The sequence below is a fragment of the Egretta garzetta genome, unplaced genomic scaffold (genome assembly GCF_000687185.1).
Source record: "Egretta garzetta isolate BGI_Z169 unplaced genomic scaffold, ASM68718v1 scaffold85, whole genome shotgun sequence".
Taxonomy (NCBI): Eukaryota; Metazoa; Chordata; class Aves; order Pelecaniformes; family Ardeidae; genus Egretta; species Egretta garzetta.
The window spans coordinates 4,142,496-4,168,599 of record NW_009259718.1 but is presented as its reverse complement, the minus strand read 5'-3'; the positions used below and the strand labels follow the sequence as shown (position 1 = coordinate 4,168,599).

Sequence of the window (26,104 nt, the reverse complement as noted above, 5' to 3'; positions counted from 1 at the left end):
TGTGTAACTGTGAAATTCATAGAGTGGATGCTTCTCCTTACATGAATACAAATCCCCTTACTTGAATAATTAGGTGAATGATTGGGGGATGAGGGAGGGGATGCATTCATCATCTCCTGAAGACTTCTGTGATTTACCAACAGGGAAAAAGCCACGTTTGCCACCAGGGATCTCTCTTCCAGTAGATAAGCATCCCACTGAGGATTGTAGTGTCACACTGCAAAAGATTAGAGAATCAGTTCCATGGTCATATTCGGGAACTTCTCTTCTGAAACTATCATCTAAAACATATGAGACTTTGCAAATGCCTCCTATACTAAACTCTTGCAAAACCACTCCCTGGCTGATCTAGAAGCAGCAGCCCAAATGGGAAGGTGTCTGGACAGAAGTCGGACTGGAGCAGTTTATGCTTTATTTATATTAATGCAAGGCAATGGTTTGGCTGCAGCAGCCACACTAATGGGGTGAGCACAGGGTGGGATGGGATGGAGAGATGCATGTGCCCAGCTGGAGCTGAGCTCTGCTGGGATTCATCCCCCATCAGCTGTGCCCAAGTCCTCTGGCTGGCCCTGGGTGAGTGTCATGGCTTCGTGGGGAGGATGGCACGTGCCTGCCCTGTGGGGTGTGAGTGGAGCAGCTCCTAGGACTGGAGTGCTGAGGTGGGCTAATGAGATGCACTTTGTGCCACATGAAGCGTTAGTGAGCTGGGGGCAGGGGCTGCTCTGGGATGCAAATTGGTTCTCCGGTAAAGCACATCCATGTGCAAAAGCATCCCACTTCATATGTATCCAGCTGATACGCTGTTCCCATGTGTCTAAAGCCACTCTCACAAGCAGGCGCAGATGCCACAGTCAGGCAACACAACCTACCTCCATGCTCTTGCTACCTGGCACTGGTGTGTCTTTGCTCGCAGCTCCAGCTGGTCAATGCATGTGGATAGGCAACCTCATGTACAAACAAGGAGGCCATCAAACGCATTCCCATGCATATCTTCAGACAGTAATGTCCCCAAGCAAGCATACATTTGTGAACACAATTTGCAGTCTTTAAAAGACAGCTGTATGTATAGATTTACTGAAAAATATACCCTAGAATACTTTTACATAATCAATCAAATACACATGTATGCATGTACTTTTATGTATGAAACTTTGTAGGGAGACATATTCTGGCAAAACCAGGCTTGCTGTGCATATGTATGTTTTGCTAGCCATCCATGCATATGTAGCTAAAGTATAAATACGCATTCTAATGTACACATCTTGTACAAACATGCACACATGTTATTAGCATGAAAAACAACCCACTGCATGTGTTTTCATCCATTTCCATGCAGAGTAACTATTATTTCTTTCCCCGCTGTCATGTGAAAAAACGGTTGGCAGAGAGATTTTGATTCTGTTGTGCCCTTTTCTTTTGCTGGTTGTTGCCTTCTGTTTTATATGTAGGTTGGAAGCCATTTCAGACTGGCTCTGTGATTTGATTAGGCTTACAGAGGCCCCAGAATAGTGGAATCTTGGTCTTTGGCCTGGGACCTTCAGAGAATCGATAGTTAAAAAACATATAGTGACTAATAGGAAATAATAATAGTAGTAGAATAATAATCATAATATATATTTTTTATAATCAAGATAACAAATAGTAGATATATGATAGAAGATGTAATAATGTACATCAATAAAAATATACATTCTCGTACATTGTAGGATTTTTTATTGTTTTTTTTCTGCATGAGAAAGCAGCTCCAGCTGGTGAGGTATTTAGAAGCTGTGTTATTCCTGACTATAGAAAGGGCGTTTATGGCAGAGAGCTCCCTCAGCAATACACAGATGGGTGTAGTGGGAGGGATGTGTAATGAGTAATTAGCAATGCAGTAATACAGAATAACAGACTCATGGAAAGGTGTAGGTGGGAGGGGACCTTTGGAGGTCTCTAGCCCAAGCCCCTGCTCACAACAGGGCTGACTCCAAGGTTGTCCAGGACCTTGTCCAGGCAAGTTCTGAACATCTCCAAGACTGAAGATTCCCTAGCCCCTCTGGGCACCTGTTCCTGTGCTGAACCACCCTCAAGAGGGCATGGATGGGGACACGTTTCCCTTTTGCACAGACTTTACTTTCTCGCAAGTTACGCCTTTTTCCTTTTGCCCTTCACTGTGTCCCTTTGAGAATTCTCCCTCTGATGTTTCTCTCCAACCCACCTCTCCCTTCAGGAGGTGGGACTGATGTTGAATTTCCCCTTTGCCTTCTGTTCTTCAGGAAGAACTATTATTTTATTGCTGCCCCCTGCCCCTCACGTGTGCCTCATTGTCTCTATGCCTAAGCAGTTGACCCTAGACTTTTTGCTGATATTTAAATTTACTTCTGAAGTGAGTTTTGGGAGGTTTCACCTTTGAGACCAAATATGGCTACTTTTTTGTTATCGATCAGGAAAAAAACCTGAGGAAGATAATTTCAAGAATAGCAGGGTGGCTACAAGGCAGGAGTGAGAGGGGTGAGCAGTAGAGCCCAAGGCTGCCTCAATGGCCAGGAGCAGCAGATTCAAAACACTATGCACTGGCCGTGCTGGGGGAGGACATCTCAGGACTGGAGTATGCTGTGGAGAACATATTGTTCACTCTGAATGGCATGGGAAATAGCTTAGGCTTTGGACTGTGAGAGGAAGGCTGGTTTATGCAGGTGCTGAGGTCTCAGAAAATAGCTCCCAAAAAAGTCTTGAGATTGTGGTGCTGCACATATTTTTCCCCTGAGATTCTGTGCAGCTTTTCCTCCATTACTTAAGCAATGGAACTTCCCCATCTTTTTTGGAAAGACAAGTCCTGCTGGTTGACAGTTAAACATTAATAAATGCTTCCTCCCTGAATATGAACTTTACCCTGGTTGTGCTTTCTCCCTGGATGTTTTTCTTATTTATACTGGTTTTGCACTATTGTGATTTTCTCACTCAGCATTTAGCCAAGCTAGGCATGATAGGACCTTTTCTGGCTCAACCCTTTAGGTGGTAATTGATATATTTTAAAATTCTTTCCAGTTTTCCTGGTGCTCAGAAACCCTGTGTTCCTTCTGTTAGAGCGGGAGCATCAGTCTAAGGAAGGAACAGTCTAAGTCCTACTGTGTTGTATTTTTAGTTTTACATGTCTTCTAATGGAGTGGATATTTCATGCCTAATCTAATTTTGCTTTAAGGGCATTCTCTGATTTCCAGATTCTTTCACTGTCCCAAAATCTCCTACCATTTAAAAAGTGCCAGCATCCCAGAGAAGCAAAGCACGTGTATCAAGCATTCTTTAAGTGACTTGAGACTAACTTTTCTCCAGACAGAACCTTTATTTTTGTGTCCAGAGACTAACTTCTTTTTTTCCACATCCTGAGTGCCCCATTTTCCAGCCAGATAGAAGCAATGAGGACTTTTATCTTTCATACTGTTATACTGTCATGCTGTTCCATCTGGGCAGATGGAAGATCCTAATTTGAACATCATGCTTGACAGAGGTTTGAGTTCATAGTTTGAATTAAGCTATATTTTATACAAACACATCCGTCATGACCATGTAAGGGCAATGAAACATTAGCTGAGGCGATGTGAAGATGCATTTGCCTAGTACTTGGCATTTCTGGCTGAAATAGACACAGTCAGGGAAAAAAAGAGCAGTCTGCTGTTTAGGACTGGATTCTATATGTGACAGCTTACCATGCATAGGAAGTCTGGCAGTCCTTCAGATTGATGTTGCATGGTCCTGTCTGTATTATGGGCATTAGAACATGACCATTCCTCACTGCGAAGAGTCTGCATTGCTTAATTTGCTTAGAGTGTGTTGACAATCATGGGGTCAATAATAACATTAAATTTGTCAGCTTCCAATACAGTGATGAATGGAAAAATACTTTCAAATATTCAGATAGGATCAATTTCTTTAAGAGACAGCAGGTAAGCCACTGAAGAACAGGATGATATAAAAAAACCTAAATGTGTGTTCTGTGAAAAAAACACTAGGGATTTTGTAGGGAGCTATTGCACATGGTTCAAGTGTCTCTTGAGGAATATATGCAAATAAATAAATTACTTAGGACCTTCAGTCATATTTGTCATGTGGAAATATAAATTGGTAGAGCACTGAAACAGGTGCTTAGAGAAGCTGGGGAATTTCCACCCTTGGAAATATTTAGGAGTTGCCTGGAGCAGCCTCATCTTGCTTTCAAGTTTGTGTGCTGTAAGTAGAGGCTTGGACTAGAAGCCTCCAGAAGTGCCTTCCAGTGTAAATCTTTCTGTGAGTCTCTGAATCTGTTTGATCTCAAATTTTCTTATAAATAGTTCAGCTGCATTATCCCCATTGTACAGGTGATGTTTCAGTTCATGGAGATCCCCAGGGAACAGGAGCAATGTCTCCTGTGTCACTTCAGAAGGAGAAGATGTGAAGCTGTCAAATAGAAATGTCTCTTAAGAGTGTGATTGTGCTTTATATCTCTCTCATGTCTTGTCATTCTCCAGCTGAAGTGTCTGATTTTGCTGGTTGAAGCATCACACACTCTCCTCTTGCCACTCAGAAAATCTTAGAGGAGCAGATGTTGGGCTGGGGAGGAAGCAAGGGGTTACTTCTCCCACGTGGGAAGTGCCAAGATCACAGGCCATGCATCAGGTGGTAAACTGACCTCAAGTAAAGTCAAAGCTGGTTAACTGAAGGGCATGGGATGAGGAGAGGCTTATTCTCTGCTTCTCAAATGCACACCTTCCCCACCTATACTCTGAAAGAGTGAGGTAGGATAGCTGCTGGTAAGGGAATCTGATAAACAAACAAGGGGGCTCCGTCAGGATCCTTCAAGCTCCCTTGAGATCTTGTTGACAAGAGGGCACAAGGGCCTGTTTACTCCCTCTGTTTACTACAGATTCATGTGTGAAATGTCATTGGTAATTGCATTTCAAGAGTAGATTAGGTAATTGCATTTCAAAGACTAGATTAGGTAGGTAGGAAATTCAGAGGAGCTGGAGATATGTGAGTACTTAGCATGATGATTTGGATAAATAATGGGAGGAGGAGTGCTGTACCCTGTGATATTTCTGAGCTGATGCTGCTTTTCCTCCATAGGCACCGTCAATGGCTGTGTGCCCTGTTAAGCATTCCTTGGCAGCAGGAGGAACAGATGCAGGACATTCCCGCAGCCTGTTTGAAAGTGTAATACCTCTCAAAACCTTCAGAGATGTTTCACAGTGCTGCTGAAGTCTATGAGACAGCCCTGAGTGCGACAGCCTCATGTGAACTCTTTTGGCCTTCTTTGTACCTCCAGAAAGCCAGCTCAGCCTCTTCAGACCAGAGCTAGCTCTTTCTCAGGATGTTAGAAAGCAATTAATATTCTGTGGTCATATCTTGTACCCCCAAAAAGGAGATGAAAAGATTTTTTGGGAGGCTGGGAAGAGGGAACCAAAAAGGAAAAAGAAAAAAAAAAAAAATGTGCTGCAACTTTCTGAGAGTTTCTGTGTCTCTGTCTCCCTGTTTGGGTACATCTGTGTCTGCACCTCTGTTTGTAGATCTGCCTTTTCTGCTTTAATGTTATTTGTGAAGGAGCATTTGCTTTACCTTTTCCTTTTGATCTCTTGCTTTCTACTCCTCTAGCTTTATGGCCAATACACAGACCAGATAACCGACTATGCGGAGAAGGAAGCAGCAAAACTACTGAATAAGAAGCAGGCCCAAAAGAACAATGAAAGACCCCTGAAACGTGACAGTCAAGTAGAGATCAAAGAAGAGCACTATTCCAAATGTCAAGGTAGGGACAATTTATCTTTCATTACCCTATGACCAGACACTGGGTAGGCCAGCCAGAGAGACAGAATCTAAGCAAGGCAAAAAGACTAGAAAATTGTGACTGGGGAGAAGCACAGGAGGAAGGAAAGGCAATTGCAGTGGATTCCAAAAGACTTTCTAATGCCAGTTTTCATCCCAGAAAGAGCCAAGATCCGTTTGGGAAAAAGACCAGTCCCAAGTTAATAATTTTTTCCAAAACAGACTTCTGTAACAGGAATAAAAGGACTTTCTTGTGTCAGAGTTTTGTTGCTAGTGCACAAGATGTTAAACAATTCCTCTCCCCCCCCCCCCCCCTTTTTTTTTTTGAAACTGCATCAGATTTTGCAGGACTGTGTAGTAGAGGGATGGGTACCAGTCCCTCAACACTAAGTCCATGATGCTTCCAAATAAATCCTTATTGTAGTCAGTTCTCAGCATAGGAGAAGAGAGACAGCCACAGGCTTCATCTACGTTCCCTCAGTTTTTCCGGTTCACTCTTCCCTCCACAGACTGTGCTAGACGCATCCAGAAATATGTTACCAAGAAGCTTGGAGAGGACTGGATTTTCTTGGTTCTGTTGGGTCTGGTCATGGCGTTGGTGAGCTGGGGAATGGATTATGCCAGTGCGAAGAGCCTACAGGGTGGGTGCCATTCAGGTGTTGCAAAAGCACACCGTAAATGATATCAATGTTTTACTAAGCCCAGTTACCACTGTTCCTCCTCCTTTAATATCAGTGTCCCATTCTCATCCCTCACTGCCTGGGAATTTTGAAGTGCTTACAACATAGTAGAGAAAAGGTTAAGTAGGGAGAGGTTCTTTAAAGGGATGGCAGGGAAAAAACTGGAAGTAAGCAGGCTTAGGACATGTGTATGAGTAAAAGACAAACCATTATTTTTACTCCCTTTCCCTCCTGCTCCCTTGAATATGTAGGGGCACAGGGAAGTGGTACTGTGGTCCTTCCTGTTATACTGGTTCCCATCCTCCCCGGATCTATTGAGCACATGGGGGGTGGGGAGGGGAAAGGGCTCTTAGGTGTCCTCCTGGCACTGTTTCTGCTTTTTACCTCATTATTGGTCTTTCCAATTTTTTTGTACAGTGCCCTGCAGTTTCCTGCTACCTGGCCACATAGTGCTCTCTCCTTTGGCTCTTTTCACAAAGTTCTCCTAATCACAGTCTTGTAGATCATGGAATCATAGAATAGTTTTCTTTGGAAGAGACCTTTAAAGGTCATCTAGTCCAACCCCCCTGCAATGAGCAGGGGCATCTTCCCTGCATTTTTCCTGTGGTCCCTCTCCTCTTTGCCAGTTATAACAATTACAAGGCCTTTCAGTCCCCCTGCCCCCCCAGTTCAGTGCACACATGCACACACAACATTGCCCCCATCCTGTTAACTGCACTGTTCCTTTGTCCTTACCCTCAGTGTCCTGACCCTGGCCCGTACATGCGCACCAATCCTTCCCTCTCAGTGCTCTGGGCTGCTGCCGTCCACCAGACACTGCAGTTTCTCAAAGCTCCCAATATTCCTTCAGCCCAGCCTTCCTCCCTCTAGAGCTTTCCCACCCACCAGGCATCCAGATGACCCTGCCAGTCTCAGAGGGCCCCTGTTCTTCATACTCCCTGCAGCTGAGTTGTTTGGTTTGTTTTTCTTTCCCTCCACCAAGTCTCAGCCTCCTGCTGTGTGGGGAGCCAGCTCAGGCAAAGAAAATGGACTGCACAGGAGCTGCAGTTCAGTTTGGATTCTTGGCAGCTCGTGCTGTTGTACCTGGCTGAGCAATGGTGTCACTGCTGTTTTAGCAGTTGGCACAGCTCCCTTCATGCTGCTGCTCACAAGCAGAGCTTTTATGCTAGTTTTTAAGAAGGAACAATTTTTAGTGTGATTGAGATGGAGAAGAGGGCAGTAGCTGTCGATGGACCACTTTATTGTCCCTCAGGTCCCACATAAGGCCCTCAGGCTGTCAGAATAAAAGACCCCGTACAGTAATTCATCCTCACAACTGCGTGTAACACACCTCTTCTTCCACCACATTTGGGCACAGGTATTAATAATGTCTAAGAACAGAGAACCACTTCAGCCTGCAGAACCTCTGTTTTATTTGGGAATCGTACTGAAAACATAACAAGGCTTGTCTTAGAAAATGAGGACTTCAGGAGAGCATTTCTCAGGTAGATTTAGTATGGGCAGGTTTAGCAAGTGTGTGATTCTGTGATGTCTATCAACCTGTTTGGAGATGCTGTGGTTACTGACAACTTCTTTGTTTGTCTGTCTACAGCCTACAAGTGGATGTACAGAGAGCTGCACCCGAATGTTCCTATGCAGTATCTGGCGTGGGTCACATACCCACTTGTTCTTATTCTGTTTGCGGCCATATTCTGCCACCTCGTCTCTCCACAGGCTGTTGGTGAGGGCAGAAGGCATGGCAAGATCTGTTTCTGTCTGTCTCTTTTTTTCCTATTCCATTTGCCTGTCAGTTTTATTCATCCCCTGCTCTGCTGCTGTTTTCAGGGTCTGGGATCCCAGAGCTCAAGACTATTATGAGGGGAGTGGTCCTCAAGGAATATCTCACTCTCAGAGCTTTTGTGGCCAAAGTTGTGGGCCTCACAGCTGGGCTTGGAAGTGGCATGCATTCTTCTGGTTTCATGTTCAGTAGTGGCCAGGGTCTGGGAGGTGAGAGGGGTTGTCTGTGGAAGAAGAGTCTATGAATCTTTTCCTTCTTTTGCCACCATTCCTCTTTTCAAAGCTCTGCTCTTTCCGGCAACACTTACATTCCATTGGCCATTTTCCTTCTATTTTGAAAGGCTTGATATAGAAAATATCAAAGAACTCAAGTCAGATAGTCTTTGAGAGGGAAGAAAAAAAGAAGATTGAAGGACTGGCTGAGATGGTCAAAGAGAAATTAAGAGATCTGCAATGGCTAAATGGTTGACAGTAACCAGAGGGTAACCCTCTCTGATTTTCTCCTTCTCTTCTATTGCAGGGTCCTTTTGTGCATATTGCCAGTATCTGTGCTGCAGTACTCAGCAAGTTCATGTCAATCTTCTGTGGTGTGTATGAGGTAAGGCACATATCTCTGCATACAGCTCTTCCACTGGTTGAACTCCTAAGACACATAGGATAGTATTAGTAGGCCACAAAACAGAGAGGAAACATAGGGATTGAAGTTCACCGTACTGCTACAGACCGCTAAAATATAAGCCAAAGAAAATGGTAGTGGAAGGCCAGACATACAGTCAAATAACTGTGCAGGACCACCGATGTTACCCACCAATTACACAGAGACTGGTTTGGAATACATATTTAAGGAGTTTTCAATCTCATGATGCTGATACCTTTGCACTGTGATCATTGTCTGTATAAAAAAGTAGCTGCAGACAAAGATCAGTGTGTCTTTAAGCCAAATTTATACAGCGTTGCTAATTATAGACACTGACACTGTCTCTGGGCTTTTGCTATCGCAGAACAGCCTCTGCAGGCTGATCACTGTATTGACTAGTTGTGTAAAAAAATCTATTAACTGTATATCTAGCTAAATGTAGGAACTGCTTTACATACAGGCTCCCAGCAGAAACTGGCTGTGTAGTACAACAGTGGGAGGTGCTGTTCTACTTGAGTGGAACCTGCCTGTGCATAAGCACCAGGTGTCACTGCTGAGGACCAGCTGACAGTACTAAAGACTGCACTAAAGTGTGTAGAGCCTGCTATTTGTAATAGCAATGGCTGAATCTGCTGCTGGCTGTTGCTTTTTGGTTTGTTGGGTTTTTTTTTTGTCCCTAACCCCTGGGCTTTGCTCCCTCTAACCCCAGCATGCCCTTCTCTGGCTGCACTCTCTGTTCCAGAATGTGCATAGGCAGTTCGACCTCCTGGTGGCGGCTTGCGCAGTTGGAGTTGGATGTTGCTTCGGGGCTCCTCTTGGAGGCAAGTGTCTTCCTATATGTGACATTTAATGTACAACTCATTTTAGCCTCTTCCTGTGAGATCTCTTTCTCTCAGTCAGGTTCTCCACAGATACCTCTCCGGTCTAGCAACAAGAGTTCTTTCTTTTCTCATGTAACTGGTGGCAGTGAAAGAAAGGGAAGGTCATAGGAAAAGTGACACCTATTAATGTGCTGATTTCTAGTGATGCAGCTTGTTCAGTCCCTGCCAGCCATGGACATTGTTCAACCTGGAGAGCACCAAGGTCTGTCCAGAAAATTATTAAGGATCAAGTAGAGAACAGAAGTTAAAAAAACCCCAACAACTAAGGGCAGGAGATGATGGCAAGTATGACAGGAAGTGATAATGGAAACAGGAAACTACTGTATGAATACTTCATCAGTGGAGTGGAGAACAGAAATATCAGTGTGTAAAGTTTTGGGCTCCCCACATGAGAGATATGCGAAGATGGATGGGAGGTTGGAGTAATGGTATATGAGGAGAGGCTGAGAAGGCTGGATTTGCTCAGCCTAAGTGACAAAAGGCTAAAGGGGGATGGTCTAAATGATGTCATCCACCACCTAAAGGGGCGTTTTAGCGAAGATTGATCCGGGCTCTTTTCAGAGTGGCACAGTGCAAGACGCAATGGGCACAATTTGCAACAAGGGAAATTCTGACTGTGTATAAGGAAAATATGTTCCCCTACCCCAAGGGTGGCTCAACACTGGCACAGATGCCCAGAGGGTCTGGGGGATCTCCACCCATGGAGATGTTCAGGACTCACCTGGACAAGAACCTGACCTAGCCTTGGAGATAGCGCAACTCTGAGCAGGGAGTTGGAGGAGACACCTCCAGTGGTCCCTTCACACTTTTCTATGATCCTGCTGTGAGGAGAAATGTGGAAATTCATCTCTGTCCCCTCATATTTGTACTAGTCTTCTGATTCATAGAATTTCCTTAAACAGCACATGCATCAGAGCCACATGGTAACTTCTTCCTATATCAGTGGAAATGTATTCATAAATAATTTGTCTTAAAATGTTCTCCATTCTTTGTTGTGCCTTCATTTCACTTTCCCCCCATGCACTTCCCCAAACCTCTCTCCATGGTTATTGTGCCCAGAAGTTTAAGGAGGTTTCGAAATGTGATGTGTTTTCTAAGTTGGCTTTATTACTTCCATGCACTACTTTCCTGTTAGTCTTCAAATGGATGAGTTAGCTGAAAAATGCAGTATGGTCTTGCATCAACAATAATAATGATCTTTACTCTGGTTTGCTATTAATTAAAGGGAGGAACATAGTTTGTCAGCTACAGATTAGAGGTTCTTCAGTTGATAACCTGAGAAAAGATGTGCCAGGAAGAAAATCAGGTCCAGCAAGAGAGGCTGAGAGCTGTGTATATGTGGGCAATATAGCAAGTTGGAGACAGCCTGAGCTGAAGTCTGAGGCTTCAAAGCAAATCTTGTAAGTCTGCCAAAAACCTTGAGAGAAAGAAGGTTCAAAACCAAGGGTTAGACCATAGTCAGGTGGAACCATCAGTAGTACACAGAAGAACAGAGTATCTTAATGGTTATCATTACTTAATGTTAAAAAAAGAATGCAAACAAAACCAAATCAAAAAAATCTTCCATAATGCAATCTACAGTTCTTGTTTCTTTCTCTGTACCTGGAACTAATATAGTCTTAGAGACTGCAGGACACATTATACATAGTTCAGTAGGAGAGGCTAGAGAAGAAAAGACAAGGCTAAAGAGGGAGTGGTCTAATAGCAGAGATGTTAGAGACACAAAATAGCCAAACTCTTGTCAGAGAACAGTGAAAGGAAAAGAGACAACAGACACAAGTTACAACAAGGGAAATTCTATCTATACTGTAAAAAAATCTCCCCTTGCTCCAAAGGTGGTTCAGGGTGGCAAAGGTGTCAAGAGAGGCTGAGGAATCTCTACTCTTGGAGGTGCTCAGAGCTCACCTGGACAAGATCCTGAGCACCCTCATCTAGCCTTGGAGTTAGCCCAGCTCTGAGCAGAGAGTTGGAGATGAAGCTTCACACCAAATTGCCAAATGTGATTTCCATTACCTGCAAATGATGTAGTCTTTAGCTGACCTTAGTCACGGATATAGTTTGCAACTTCAGATCATATTGCCCGTGGTGTATAACTTCTTGGTGGTGTTGGGGGTGAACACCACCCTATGTATTAATGAGAAGCCCTCAAAATGGATTTGAGAAGCCAATTTAGCCCATGACAAGCAGAAGATGCCCACCTTACTTTTTCTGAGTGCACTCTGGTACTCTTTGTCTGTTTGGTTTGGTCTATCTGGCTACTCCTGTGCTGCTACACAGCATCAGCACTCTGACAGAGTGCTGGATCCTGGGAGATGCCACAGGCTATTCTCAGTAGTTGCTATAGGTGTTTCTATCTCATACTGTTCTTCAACACTGTCCCATCAGGCTTTGCACCTTCAAACAACTCTAATTACCTCTTGCCATACTGCTGGCCATGTTGCATGTACCCTCAGTTTCAAGCTATTAATCACCATGCTGGTGGGCTACAACACAACCCTCCCACTATTCCAGCCACTTTGAACTGAAACATAGTGACAAAGGATTAGGAAAAGGCTGAGGTACTTAAGGCCTTCTTTCCTTCAGTCTTTAATAGTAACTCCAGTTGTTCTTTGGGTATCCAGCCCCCAAATGAAGGCCCCATAATCCAAGGGGAAATGGTTAGTGACCTGCTCCACTACTTAGACACACACAAGTCTATGGGGCTGGATGGGATCCACCCAAGGGTACCGAGGGAGCTGGTGGAAGTGCTCACCAAGCCACTTTCCATCATTTATCAGTCACCCTTGCTAACTGTGGAGGTCCCTGCTGAGTGGAGGTTAGCAAATGTGACACCCAGCTACAAGAAGGGCCATAAGGAGGGTACAGGGAACTACAGGCCTGTCAGTCTGACCTTGGTGCCGGGCAAGGTTATGGAGCAGATCGTCTTGAGTGCCATCACGTGCCACATACAGGACAAGCAGGTGATCAGGCCCAGTCAGCATGGGTTTATGAAAGGCAAGTCCTGCTTGACTAGCCTGGCCTCCTTCTATGGCAAGGTGACCTGCTTAGTGGGTGAGGGAAAGGCTGAGGGTGTTGTCTACCTGGACTTTAGAAGAGCCTTTGACATTGTCTCCCAGTGTGACAGTGTCTCTCCAGCATCTTCCTGGAGAAATTGGCTGCTCATGGCTCGGACCTGTATACTCTTCACTCGGTAAAAAACTGGATGCACGGCGAAGCCCAGAAAGTTGTGGTGAATGGAGTTAAGTCCAGGTGGTGGCCAGTCACAAGCGGTGTTCCCCAGGGCTCAGTTTAATCTCTTTATCAATGGTCTGGATGAGAGGATTGAGTGCACCCTCAGTAAATTTGCAGATGACACGAAACTGGGTAGAAATGTCGATCTGCTCCAGGGGAGGAGGGCTCTGCAGAGGGACCTGGACAGGCTGTATCAATGAGCCAAGGCAAATTGTATGACATTCAAGAAGGCCAAGTGACAGGTCCTGCACTCGGGTCACAACAACCCCACACAATGCTACAGGCTTGGGGAAGAGTGGCTGGAAAGCTGCCTGGTGGAAAAGGACCTGGGGGTCCTGGTTGACAGCCAGCTGAATAGGAGCCATCAGTGTGGCCAGGTGGCCAAGAAGGCCAATGGCATCCTGGTTTGTATCAGGAATTGCGTAGTCAGCAGGACCAGGGAAGTGATCGTCCCCCTGTACTTGGCACTAGTGAGGCCGCACCTTGAAAACTGTGTTCAGTTTTGGGTCCCTCACTACAAGAAGGACATTGAGGCACTGGAGCATGTCCAGAGAAGGCATTGAAGCTGGTGAAAAGGTCTGGGGCACAAGACTTATGAAGAGCAGCTGAGGGATCTGGGATTGTTTATCCTGGAGAAAAGGAGACTGAGGGGAAACCTTATCACCCTCTAGAACTACCTGAAAGGAGGTTGTAGTGAGGTGGGTGTTGGTCTCTTTTACAAAGTAACAAGTGATAGGACAAGAGGAACTGACCTCAAGTTGCATCAGGGGAGGTTTCAATTGCATATTAGGAAAAATTTCTTTACTGGAAGAGTGGTCAATCATTGGAACAGGCTGTGCACAGAAGTGGTTGAGTCACTACCCCTGGAGGTATTTAAAAGACATGTAGATGTGGTGCTTAGGGGCATGATTCAGTAGGCATAGTAGTGCTGGGTTGATGGTTGGACTTGATGACCTTAGAGGTCTTTTCCAACCTACATCATTCTATGATTCTATGAATTCTACCCCTGTTCTGCACATGACAATGTGTTAGGCCACAACATCTGTAATAGGGTCCAAAAGTTTCCTAGGACAAAGGTGTGGCTAAGGACACATTGTTCTGGGTCAGAGAATGGTCCATGGTCCTTTTTTGTTGGGCAGTGCAGAGATAGCCTTGCGACACCTCTTGGTTGAGGCTCTATCGAACACCTACTCAGTTAAACAGGAATTCATGGCCTTCTGGCCTTGGAATTTAGCCTGGCCACTCAGATTCCCACCATAACAAGACCACCCTTTCCCAAAATTCTCTTGGGAGTTCTAACAGGCTACTTTGGGAACACATGATAGTAGAACGTACAAAATACAGAGGCTTTTAACACCAGTGTATTATACACCACCTAGGATTTAGTCAAAAGAAAATAAAAGAAAACCTACCTGCTGATCTGTCACCATTCTCAGGCATTTCAGGGTGAAATCTTGGAGAACGAGTGGGAGAGCATTTTCTCCCTTTCAGCACCTTTATGTCTTCCAAAACTGTCTCAGGAGAAACTCTACCTTTTATACCATTTATTATCGCGATTATTTTCACCAGGACAGTACCCTCCTTTACGAGGTGATCTGTTACCCACTCACCTAGGGTGACAGGACCTTTAGCATCTGTTCACAGCTGGTTCTGGATACGCATGTGCCTTGTGCACACAGACTCACAGGGTGGGGTTTTTGAGGCACTCTCTGGCACATGTGCACCCTAAGGTTCCCTGCCAAAGTAAAAGCAACAGAGTAAAACATACATATGTGCTCTCCACCCTCTGAAGGATTTTCCACAAGACATTTCTTCTGCAGTGACAGAAATGTGCATGTTTCAATGAAAGATTAGACGCTGCCTTCCCCACGTGTCTTAAAGATGTGTCTCCAGGTATGTGCCTGTCTTGTGCCAGGTCTTGTCTTTTGAATATTTTGAAGCCATCTAGAAGGGAGAAGATAAACATAGCTGTAACTCTAAGACTCGTGACAGAGCTGGGTGACAGCACATGGCCTTATCTGCCAATTCTGTTACTCACTCTCTGCTTTCTTTCCTTCTTTCTCCTGTTTGTCTGTCTCTGTCTCTTTCACCAGTAGCAGCCATACTATTACACGGATGTCCTGACCGTGGGTTGTGCTGTGGGGGTCGGCTGCTGCTTTGGGACACCACTTGGAGGCAAGTGGCTGTTCTGTTTCCTTTTTCTCAGGTACCTAAATCCTCTCCTGCCTAGTCCTCTTCTCCTCTCCCCCTTTCCTGCACCATATTTTGATCTGTCATCTACCTTGAACAAAGAAGCTTACCTTTAATGTTACCAACCTCCCCAACATCTCTGACAGTCTTTTTTCCACATGTTTTCAGCCTTCTGGAGGCAAGGGGGGAAGGCTCTCTAGAACAGTGGTCTCCAAATTGGGGTGTGCGAGATGATCTACTGCAGTGTGGGAAGAAAATATTGTATTTCTTTTTTTTATCTAAAAAAAATAAATAAATTAAGCTTTACTAATATTTGGTATATGTATTGCCACTGGTGCCCTCACTCAGTCCATATGTCGGACGGCCACTTGTCACATAGAGCGTATGAGGTGTCCTGGGTGTGGTGTTGTTCAGAATGCAGAGGGTTGACAGTGGTGCCCTCACTCATTTGCTCACTTTCAGCATACTGCTGAAATCAGTGGGTGCCCACTTAAGTGGATTTAAGGATTATATTATCCAATGTTAACTAAACTAACCCTCACGAAATGGACAAGTGGCTTAAAAAGATTCCTGCAAAGAGACCATGGGTTGAATTTAATACTAATAATGTGAGCACAGACAAATGGCAAGAAAATGGCAGAGCTGACATTTCTCCTACTCATGGTACAAGCTCTTAATCAGACACATTACAAGGTAAAAACAATGACCAGCTAATCAGATCTGACAAGAAATTGTCCAAAAATTTTAAAATTATCAAAGACTAATTGAATTATGGATTTACATCTTCTATCATTAATGATGAACCTCACCCTAAGTGTATATTGTGCTTTGAGAATTTAGCTAATGGTGGTATGAAGCTACCAGAATTAGAAAGACATCTAAAAACTAAGCATCCAGAAGATGAAAACAAACCTCTGCATTTTTTTCAGTGATGTTTCAAGCTATGTGATATTCAATCCAGTACTTTAAAAAATTTCACTGAACTTAATGATAAATGTTTACAAGCCTCCTTTGAGGTTTCTTACTTCATAGTAAAAGACAAAAAGCCACATACCACTGGGGAAACAATTGTTCTTTCTGCCACAGTTGAAATAATGGTTGAAATAATACACAGAAAGCAATACGGTGTCAAGTTAAATGCATTCCTTTGTCAGCAAACACTGTTGGGAAGATGCATAAAAAACATTGCTGAAGATTTGAAGAAACAAGTGCCAGCACAAATTACGCAGTGTGAGAGGCTTGCTATGCGCCTGGATGAAAGTACAGATCTTTCTAACATGTCTGAGCTTATGGTGCTTGCTAGATTCTGTTTTGATAGTGAAATACACAAAGAACTGCTTTCTGTGAGCCACCAAAGGAAAGATCTACCAGAGAAGATCTACCATTCTCAGTAGTAAATTACTTCTTTAATAAAAATGTTTTATGGGAAAGCTGTGCAAGTGTAATGACTGGTGGAGCAGCTGCTTTGACTAAGAAAAGGATTGTGTGGTAAGGTTACATACACCACACCTGAGATTCATTCACTGCGTTCTTCATAGCCAAGCTATTGCAGCAAAGACATGGGAGCCAGGGATGCACGAAGTGCTACAGGATGTCACTGATGTGGTTAATTTCATAAAAACAAGACCTTGAAACAGTAGAATATTTACAATATTTTGTGATGAGGTGGGGAGTGACCATGAAAATCCTTTGTACCATACAGACATTTGCTGGTTATCTCATGGCCTTTCAAAAGGGTTGTTGAATTTAAAGACCTTTTGCATAGTTTTATTTTACAAAAAAGGCAAGTGTTCTGAATTTGCTGATCTTTTCTGTGATGACCAGCATCTGTCAGTAGCATGCTACCTAGCAGTTATTTTCAAAAAATTAAACATACTTGATGTATCCCTTCATGCAAAAATTGTTCTAATAGTGGGTGAGAAAGTAACTGCTTTTCAAAAGAAACTTGTGGAGATTTTGTGAATTTGTTGCCAAGTACAATGTGTGTCACCTACAAAATCTGTCATACGTGTACACTTAAAAAACTTGGAAACAGAACTTTCTAACCTGTTTAAAAATCTTTCTGATTAAAAATTTCAGTGGGCTTTGAACCTATTTGTTAAAGATATAAAAATTCAACAACTTCTGGTTAGTCTGCAAGAACAACTTATTGACATCAGGGGAGATGGAAATATGCTATCCAAATTTCAATTAAAATCTTGGTTGATGGGATTGAAAAAATAGTATCATAATTTAGCAAGCGCAGCCAATGATATATTTCTTGCATTTAGATCTGTGTATCTTTATGAGATAACTTTTTCGGCTATGACAGCCATTAAGACCGAGTATAGAGATAAACTGAACAGAGAAGCAGACCTTTGAATCACTGTATCACAAAGACTTAAACCAAGATTTAAACAAAAATAAAGAATATCAATATTTTCAGTGAGAACACATTTTTATTTATTAATAAAGAAAATTATTTTTAAAATTTTATTTCATTTTTATCTCATCCTTTTCTAATTTCTATTTTTTGTGTATGTTTTATATTGTACATAATAGTACAAAGGTAAATGTATATAATTTTTAAATAAATACACATACATTGGGGGTTATGTGCTCAAGAATTTTTTATTGATGAGGTGTGCGATCAAAGAATTTTGGAGACCACTGCTCTAGAAGACTATTTAGAAGCCTCTCTCACCCTTCTAACATTACACTTCTGATTTTAACTTTGCTCCCTTTCCAACTCTTTCTAGGGGTCCTTTTCAGCATTGAGGTCACTTCTACATACTTTGCTGTGCGCAATTATTGGAGAGGTTTCTTTGCAGCTACCTTTAGTGCCTTCATTTTCCGAGTCCTTGCTGTTTGGAACAAGGATGCAGGTAAGCCAAGAACCATTCCTACTTTCTTTGTACAGAAGTTGCTCTATTAATTTATTATTTTCCATCTTTCTCAAAACCACAGTCTGGTATGGTGTTTGAAACTTCTGCCATGAAGTCACTTCCAGCAGTACAGAAGGAAAGAGAAAGGGAAGTATCTTATGTCATCAGTTGTACAACCCAACCTATTCCTAGGTGTGCTGGGGGTATGACTGAAAAATTACTGAATTTTGGCAAGTAAGAGGCCCCCTGTGGGGAGTGTAGCTTTTGGTGGATGTAGATTTTCTGGATTTTAGTAAGGCTTTTGATACTGTCCTTCACAGCGTTCTTCTGGACATGTTGTCCAACTGTGGGATGAGCAGATTCAAGGTGGACTGGGTGAAGAACTGGCTGAGGGGCAGGGCTCAAAGGATTGTAGTGAATATGGCTACACCTTGCTGGAGACCAGTCACCAGTGATGTTCCTCAGGGCTCAATTCTAGGGCCAGTCTTGTTCAATATATTTATCAACACTCTCAATGCAGGAGTTGAATGCACCGTTAGCAAGTTCGCTGATGATACCAAAACGGGAGATACTTTTGGCTCTCTTGAGGGACAAGAGGTCTTGCAAAGGGATCTGGATAGAGTGGAGCATTGGGCAATGATAAATGGGATGAAATTTAACAAATTCAAATGACAGATTCTGTACCTAGGATGGAGTAACACCAGGCACAAGTATAAAATCAGAGAGGAGTGGCTGGAGAGCAGCCTGCCGAAAGGGATCTGGGGGTGCTGGTTGACAGCAGGCTCAATGTGAGTCAGCAGTGTGCCCTGGCAACCAAGAGGGCAAACCTCATCCTGGGGGCATCACAGCATAGCCAGCTGGTCAAAAGAGGTAATTATCCCGCTGTATTTAGTGTTGGTGCGGCCCCACTTTGAATGCTGTGTGCAGTTCTGGGCCCCACAATTTAAGAATGTAAAGGTCCTTGAATGCATCCAGAGGAAGGCAACAAAACTGGTGAAAGGGCTGGAAGGAAAGAATGTCTTATGATGAATAGCTTGTCTAGTTTGGAGGCTGAGGGGTGACCTCATTGCTCTCTGCAGCTTCCTGAGGAGAAGTGGAGCGAGAGGTGCTGATCTCTTGTCCCTGCTATCCAGTGATAGGACACATGGGAATGGTTCAAACCTGCACCAGGGGAGGTTTAGACTAGACATTAGGAAGCATCTCTTTACAGAGAGGGTGGGAAGACACTGGAACAGGCTTCCTAGAGAGGTGGTTGATGCCTCAAGCCTGTCAGCGTTTAAGAGGCATTTGGACAATGCCCTTAATAACATGCTTTAACTTGGTCAGCCCTGAATTGGTCGGGCAGTCAGACTAGATGATGGTTGTAGGCCCCTTCCAACTGAAGTATTCTATTCTATTCTACTCTATTCTATTCTATTCTATTCCATTCCATTCCATTCCATTCCAGATGGAGCTCCATGTGGGCAGTTCTCTTACTTAAAACTGCTATGAATTTTGTCTCTCTTGACTTCACTGGGTTGGATCTTTTTTGTGTGCTAAAATATTATTTGGCTTCAATACTCTCTTGACTATAGAAAGTGACTGCACTTTCTACTTGAATGTAGAAAGTGACTACATATTTGTGAAACACTACCTCATATTGAGGAGTATTCAGCCATCAGATCTGTCACAAAACCCACATCTTTCTGTTCTTTCCAGAGGAAAATATGATAAATTCAAAGACAGATGACAGAAGAGACTCTCCCATCCTTCACTTTATCTACTTAGCTCTCTTACTGATTCCTCAAATCATTAGAAATCAGCTTAATCCTGAAACATCTTAATTGCTGTGCCTTCTTCAAAATCATCCAGACAGCTTTAATACCCACATTAATGGCTCCTTATATTCTTCTTCATTATCTGGGTTTAAAAGTTCCATGACCAAATTGTCTATGAAAAATAGTTCCTTTTCATAGTTCTGAATTTTCTTTGTCTGTGTTGCCAGTCTCCTTGTCCTTGTATTAAGGAACTAGAAACTTCTGTTGAGCAAAGTAATTAATCATTTTATGATCCTTTATCATGCCTACTCTAACTTATCTTTCATGTCTTTTCTTACTCATTTCCTTCTGAAAGTTACAAGCCAGGTCTTTTCAGTCTTTGTTCATGCAAGCGTTTTTCTTAGGCTCCCTCTCTGATGTCTTCATAATCTGTAAAGTCTTGTCTGCTCCCGGAAGTTATGCACTCGGTAGATAAGCCAATGTCTTTGTGCTAGTTTCCTGTACAGCTACAATTATCACCTGATAAGAAAGCCTTTGCATGAGATGGGTTACTGTACTTGAAAGTGGAAGAAGCAGCTTCCCTTAATGTGCACTATGCACATCTACCTGTAATGTTCATGTGGAACATGTAAACTATTGCAAATTCATGCATAATATGAGAACTAACTTTTCTGCTTAGGCAAGCATTTGCCATCTTCTTCCAGAATATTTTTTAGAAAAAATGATCAGAGTTCCAAGCATATCTGGCTATCAGATGGGTTTATTGGAAGATATTGCAATACTGCAGTGCTATACTGTACATTGTGATACCATTTTAATGCAGCTTTTACACATTTCTAGCACCCACAGTTAGGAAAAAGGACCATTTTCTTAGAGTTGTCTGCACTAATCCAACACTATTGAAATGCCGTTGTTAAATTAGATTCCTTTCTAATGTATCAATAACAATTCATATCAATAATTGCATATTAGGAAAAATTTCTTTACTGGAAGAGTGGTCAATCATTGGAACAGGCTGTGCACAGAAGTGGTTGAGTCACTACCCCTGGAGGTATTTAAAAGACATGTAGATGTGGTGCTTAGGGGCATGGTTCAGTAGGCACGGTAGTGTTGGTTTGATGGTTGGACTTGATGACCTTAGAGGTCTTTTCCAATCTTAATGATTCTATGATTCTAACCTAGAAAGAGTCAGGCTCAGTGCTGTGACTGTTTCCCTTTGCTCTGGTCACCTTTGCTGCCCTGTGGCAAAAATCTTTGAAAGTTAGCCCTACATTTAGTGCACTGTCATTTAGTGGCTTGGATTATCTGTTTTCTAAAACTAAATAGATATGACCCCCTTTTGGGCTGATTTAACAAAAAAGAGGACATCTTCTTTTCACCATCTTCCCTCCCTGACTGTTCTTCCACCCCTTCCTTGTACCATCTCTGTGTTTGTTGGACCCCTCCGTTCAACACTCTTACTTACCTGGCAGAGGACTAATCCAGGAAACGAGCAGATAAGTTTTCTGGTAGGCTTTAATGAGCTGAAATAACTCAGCAAAGGCTTTGACATGTGTCAGAGTGGGCCTGATGGGAGGGGAGAACAGTGCAGCCGGGAGGGAAGGAACAGAGTGAAGAGACAGGGAGTAAGATCTTCCTATTTTGGATAGCAGCAAGCTGTTAGACAGGCTTAGCTCTCTTAGGTAAGGTAACCCACAGAGATCTGATTAAATCATTGCTCTAAACCTGGTCCTGTCTGACCAAGTAATTAATTAACAAGTAATTAATGCCTCCTGTAATTACCATGTAATGCTAGATTTTCACTGCTTCTTTTCTTTCCTCATTGTGCAAATAATACCTTCATCCAGGGCAAGTTGGGATTTATATCCGTCCTCATTCAGCTTCATTTTCACACTGCACTAGATTTATAATTTGTATTTAACCTATTGGCATACAGATATTGACTGTTTCCACACAAATAGGTACCTCCGGGTAAAAGCAGGACAGGTTTTGACATTTGAGTCATTTTAGCAGTGTGACACTACCAGTAGAGGTGAGCTGGAGAAGATGGGGCTTAGTTGATCTTTTCCATCTCTGATTTCTAAGACTTTAATTCTTTTGGTACCAGTCAAAAAATTTGCAGATATAACTTCAGAGGGGATCTGAGTTTTGTTTCTAGAAGGCAAATACAACTGTGTGTGGCACAGCTTCTCCAGATATATAAGCACTGCCTGCCTCAGCAGAGAGAGTTTTGGGAGTCAGTGAGTGTAGTGGGAAAAAAAACAGAGCAGTCTTCCATTCTGTAATATTGTATATCATGCCATGAAACCACAGAGGAGCATATAACTAGTTGCACTGTCCCTACCCCTACCTTTTCTGGCATTTAACTTCTTACCTCATTATATATACCCTTTGTTCCTCATCCTCTTTCTTCTCTCACAGTTACCATCACAGCCCTGTTCAGAACAAACTTCCGCATGGATTTCCCCTTTGATCTGCAAGAGCTGCCAGCATTTGCTGTAATAGGGTAAGTTTCTAGGAGCCTGGCTCCTTGTTCTACAAAGGTCATCTTGTGCGTTCGCATTCTATTAAAAATCCTTTTAGCAAAACAGCTACTGCTCTTTCTTTTATACAGTGTGATTGTCACAGTTAAGGCCTCTGCTTGTTGGGATTCCTCCTTCAGAAATTGTGCCCATGTAACACAATGGGTAAGGAAGGAAATGTGGGTATTATCAAACTGCTTGGTATTTCCTTTTCATATATCTTTTCAGAAAATAAGTTCTGGAAAAAAAACTAAGTCTGACATGGTGTAGGTTCTGGGTATAGATTTACTGAGTGGCCCTTTAACCATGTTGATGGCATCCCCAAATGAACTGACCAAACAAGTATGGCCTTTCCACTTGACAAAAATGGGACAAAAGATGTAACCAGGAAGTTTCCCTTTTACAAGGTCAGAATGGTTATCCTTTTCAAGAGAGGTTGGTACACTTGACATGGTGGCAAGGGTAACTGAACTGTAACTGGATGCAGTGAGAAAAACAGTTACTTTATTAAGATGAGTGTCAGTTTTAATTTTATTTATGGGGATATTTGAGTTGATTTCATTTGTGGAGGAAATCTGGGGAAAAGAAAGAATGAACTTAAGGAAAATGAGAAGACAATTGGGAGGTACTAGAGAAAAACTGAGTTTAGAATGACTGTGAGGAAAAGTCTTTCCTTAGAGCTTCAGAGAGGCTCCAGGGAAATCACTGAAGAGCAGTAGTGAAGGGAATACACTGTAGGAACAAATACCTGTGCTGGCATTGCGAATATATTCTGTTGCAAGACCTGGATCTAAGACCAGAAACACAGTTGAGGTTTTCCAGCTCCTTTTAGTAGGTTGCTGTCATATTCATTTACTTGAATATGAACTCAAGTGGGATTTTTTTAAGATATCAAATAAGTTGAAAATCCATGAATATACAGAGCTTTTGCTTGTAATATGTATCCACTTAGTTCTTCTCCTTAAATAGGCTTGCATGTTGAACTCGGGGGAATCTATTTGTTTAGACTGGCAAGGACAAAGGTAACCCTTACGATTTACAGCTGATAGAATGCAAAAAAACCGTCAGCCTGTTTTGAACAGAGTTGGCAGAGCTGGTTTTTTGCAGTACTGCACACGGACTAGAAAAGGAGTAGATGACAACTGTGAAATGCTTTCAAATGCCTGTGTGTCTAATGTGGTAGTTTAAAAAAAAAAAGAAAAAAGCTAAAGACCTGGATAGTCTTGGATAAAGTCCTGATACCAGCTTGGAATGCTCCAAATTCTCTTAACATTAAGTCTCAAAGTTGAACTCTCTTTCTATCCAACATATTTCTTCACCTTCAGGTAGGACAAAAAAACTGAGCCAGCCCAAACACTATCAACAGGTAGATCTTGTTCTTCTGTGTCAGCAAATGTTGTTAATTTGCAAAATATATACAGGAGGAGCACTTCTATTTTATTGGCAAATTGATAGGCAGGAATAGAGGGATCTATTTTTTAATATAAAGTATTATAAAGAAATTCAGCTCACTGTGCAGCCCTTAGGCTTATATTGCCTAAGGGACTGGTCTATTTTAATAGTAGTGCTAAACAGTGCTGGCTTAAAATATTTAAGAGAAACTCATTGGACATGTTTTTCTGTAAACAGCTTTATATTTAGTTTAAACTTGTTTCTAGGAAATTTATAAATTATCGATAGGATTTTTGCATCATACAACTTTTTAAGTAAGCTAAATTAATCTCTGAATGAGATTTGACAAACAACGGCATAACATAAAGGAAAACTCCATTAATTTTAAAAATTAATAGAATGAAAATGTTATCTGTCTACCCCCAGTATTCTGTGGGTGAATTATTTGCCACATAAAATAATACTTCCCTTGCCAATTCCCTGATATATTTAAAGGTGTCCCTGCTCACTGCAGGGGTGTTGGACTAGATGACCTCTAAAGGTCCCTTCCAACCCAAAATATTCTATGATTCTATAATTCTAAATGCACTCTTTTTTCACTCTTTTTTCTTTACCTCACCTTTGAGTATTAGGCCCAATTTATCCAAGTCTCATTAAGCTAGAGAGCTCAAGGATCAAGGCCAGTCATTAGACAACTATATTTTTTTGGCTTTATTAGGATCAAGAACATAGGCCTAAGTGATTAGGATCATAAAGATTATGTACTTTGCTTTAGGCACAAGAGTTGCTATTACTTTTAGTATTTGATGTAGGCGTATAATTTTGCTGAATCAGAGTTAAACTCCCTTCATTTTTACTATTTCCCATTCCAACATGATGTCTAAATTCTGGCAATACTGGTCTTTGCCCACTTGCTCTTCCCCAGCCCTTACTGAGATCTGTCAGTCCTTTTTCACAGATTATTTTTACAAATTATTTTATAATTTTTTTATACATGAGATTTCCCCCTCTAAGCAAGAGAAAATTTAAGTGGTAAAATGGCACTGTGTGTGACAAAGAAGGCCAAAATAATCTCTCCCCTTTCATCAGGGAGTCAATGTCTTCAAGTGAGCTGCTGTAGGAGTAACCCTCTAGGTGGCATTTAAAAGACTTCATAAACAGCTGAAGATGAAAACCACTTAAACTCAATTTCTTGGTTGATGGTTTTTGTATTGTCTGTTGTTTGGAGTGATTTTATTTCATTTTCTCCACTTTAGGATATGCTCTGGATTCCTTGGAGCATTTTTTGTTTATCTCAATCGCCAAGTGGTCCTATGCATCCGACGTCATACGGCTCTGAGCCAGTTTCTCACCAAATAGTGAGTGCCTTTGAATATATATTCTCTTTAGGGACCAGAATTTTATACCCTTCTGGTATTGGATAGTAACAAATGTTTTCTGGAAACCAAGTAGAACTATTTCAACTGTAAAATAGCAAAAATATGAGGAACTGAAATTACATGACGATAAGATATCTGCAAACATCAAATTTGTTCTGAGCTTGATTTTCTTCTTGACCAGCCCCAATATTTTCTGATAGCTTCCTGATTTAGAAGGGAGACTCTGTAATATTCATTAAGAGGTGTCGTGGTTTAACCCCAGTCAGCAACTCAGCAGCTCTCTCACCCTCCCCTGCACAGTGGGATGGGGAAGAGAGACAGTTTAATAGGACAGTGGAGGAAGAGAAAATAATAATCATAATAATAACAACAATAATAATGATAATAAAAGAATATACAAAAGAAGTGACACTCCATGCAATTGCTCATACCCGCTGACCGATGCCCAGCCTGTCCCCAAGGCAGTGGTCACTGCCCTCCGGCCAACTCCCCCCTGCTAGGAAGAAAATTAACTCTGTCCCAGCCAAAACCAGGACAAGAGGACAGGGGAAACTACTGATTGGTCAGAAAATGTTTTTAATTAGAAAATCAATGATCATGCATCTTAAGATCATGCTGCTTCTGCTTAGTTTTTTTTAGAATCTGTAAAAAATAAATTCAACATCATTTATATTTAAGAAAAACTAAATATAACTGAAATCTAACGATGTCTTTAAAATATTTTTTTTTATCAAAATGTAAGTAAAAATTTAAAGAACATGCTGCAGTATTGTAATTACTGCAGACTTATGAACCAGAAGATGAAACTGATAGTAACAAAGTGGTGTGAGTTCCACCATGGAAGAGAAATGCAAAACAAAATAAAAATCTTAGCAATAAAGGTTTTACATGGCACTTGAACTTTCTTCCCCTCTTTAATAACCTCCAAAGTTATTACCTGAAGAAGAAAAGGTGGCTAACTGTAAATGTCTTCAGTCTCTTCATAGAAGAAATCTGATCCTATGAGAATTTTTTAAGTTG

At 42.1% G+C, this 26,104-nt stretch overlaps 1 protein-coding gene across 1 annotated transcript in view; it reads left to right on the top strand.

Moving 5' to 3' along the window:
* CLCN1 (chloride voltage-gated channel 1) overlaps nucleotides 1-26,104 on the top strand; it is a 42,179-nt gene that overhangs the window by 1,851 nt on the left and 14,224 nt on the right. Inside the window, exons 3-11 of the mRNA XM_035894620.1 lie at nucleotides 5,605-5,758; nucleotides 6,285-6,416; nucleotides 8,047-8,175; nucleotides 8,280-8,399; nucleotides 8,738-8,829; nucleotides 15,077-15,155; nucleotides 17,909-18,034; nucleotides 22,213-22,297; nucleotides 24,962-25,063. Of these exons, the coding sequence (XP_035750513.1) occupies nucleotides 5,605-5,758; nucleotides 6,285-6,416; nucleotides 8,047-8,175; nucleotides 8,280-8,399; nucleotides 8,738-8,829; nucleotides 15,077-15,155; nucleotides 17,909-18,034; nucleotides 22,213-22,297; nucleotides 24,962-25,063 (1,019 nt within the window). The remainder of the gene's footprint in view (nucleotides 1-5,604; nucleotides 5,759-6,284; nucleotides 6,417-8,046; nucleotides 8,176-8,279; nucleotides 8,400-8,737; nucleotides 8,830-15,076; nucleotides 15,156-17,908; nucleotides 18,035-22,212; nucleotides 22,298-24,961; nucleotides 25,064-26,104) is intronic.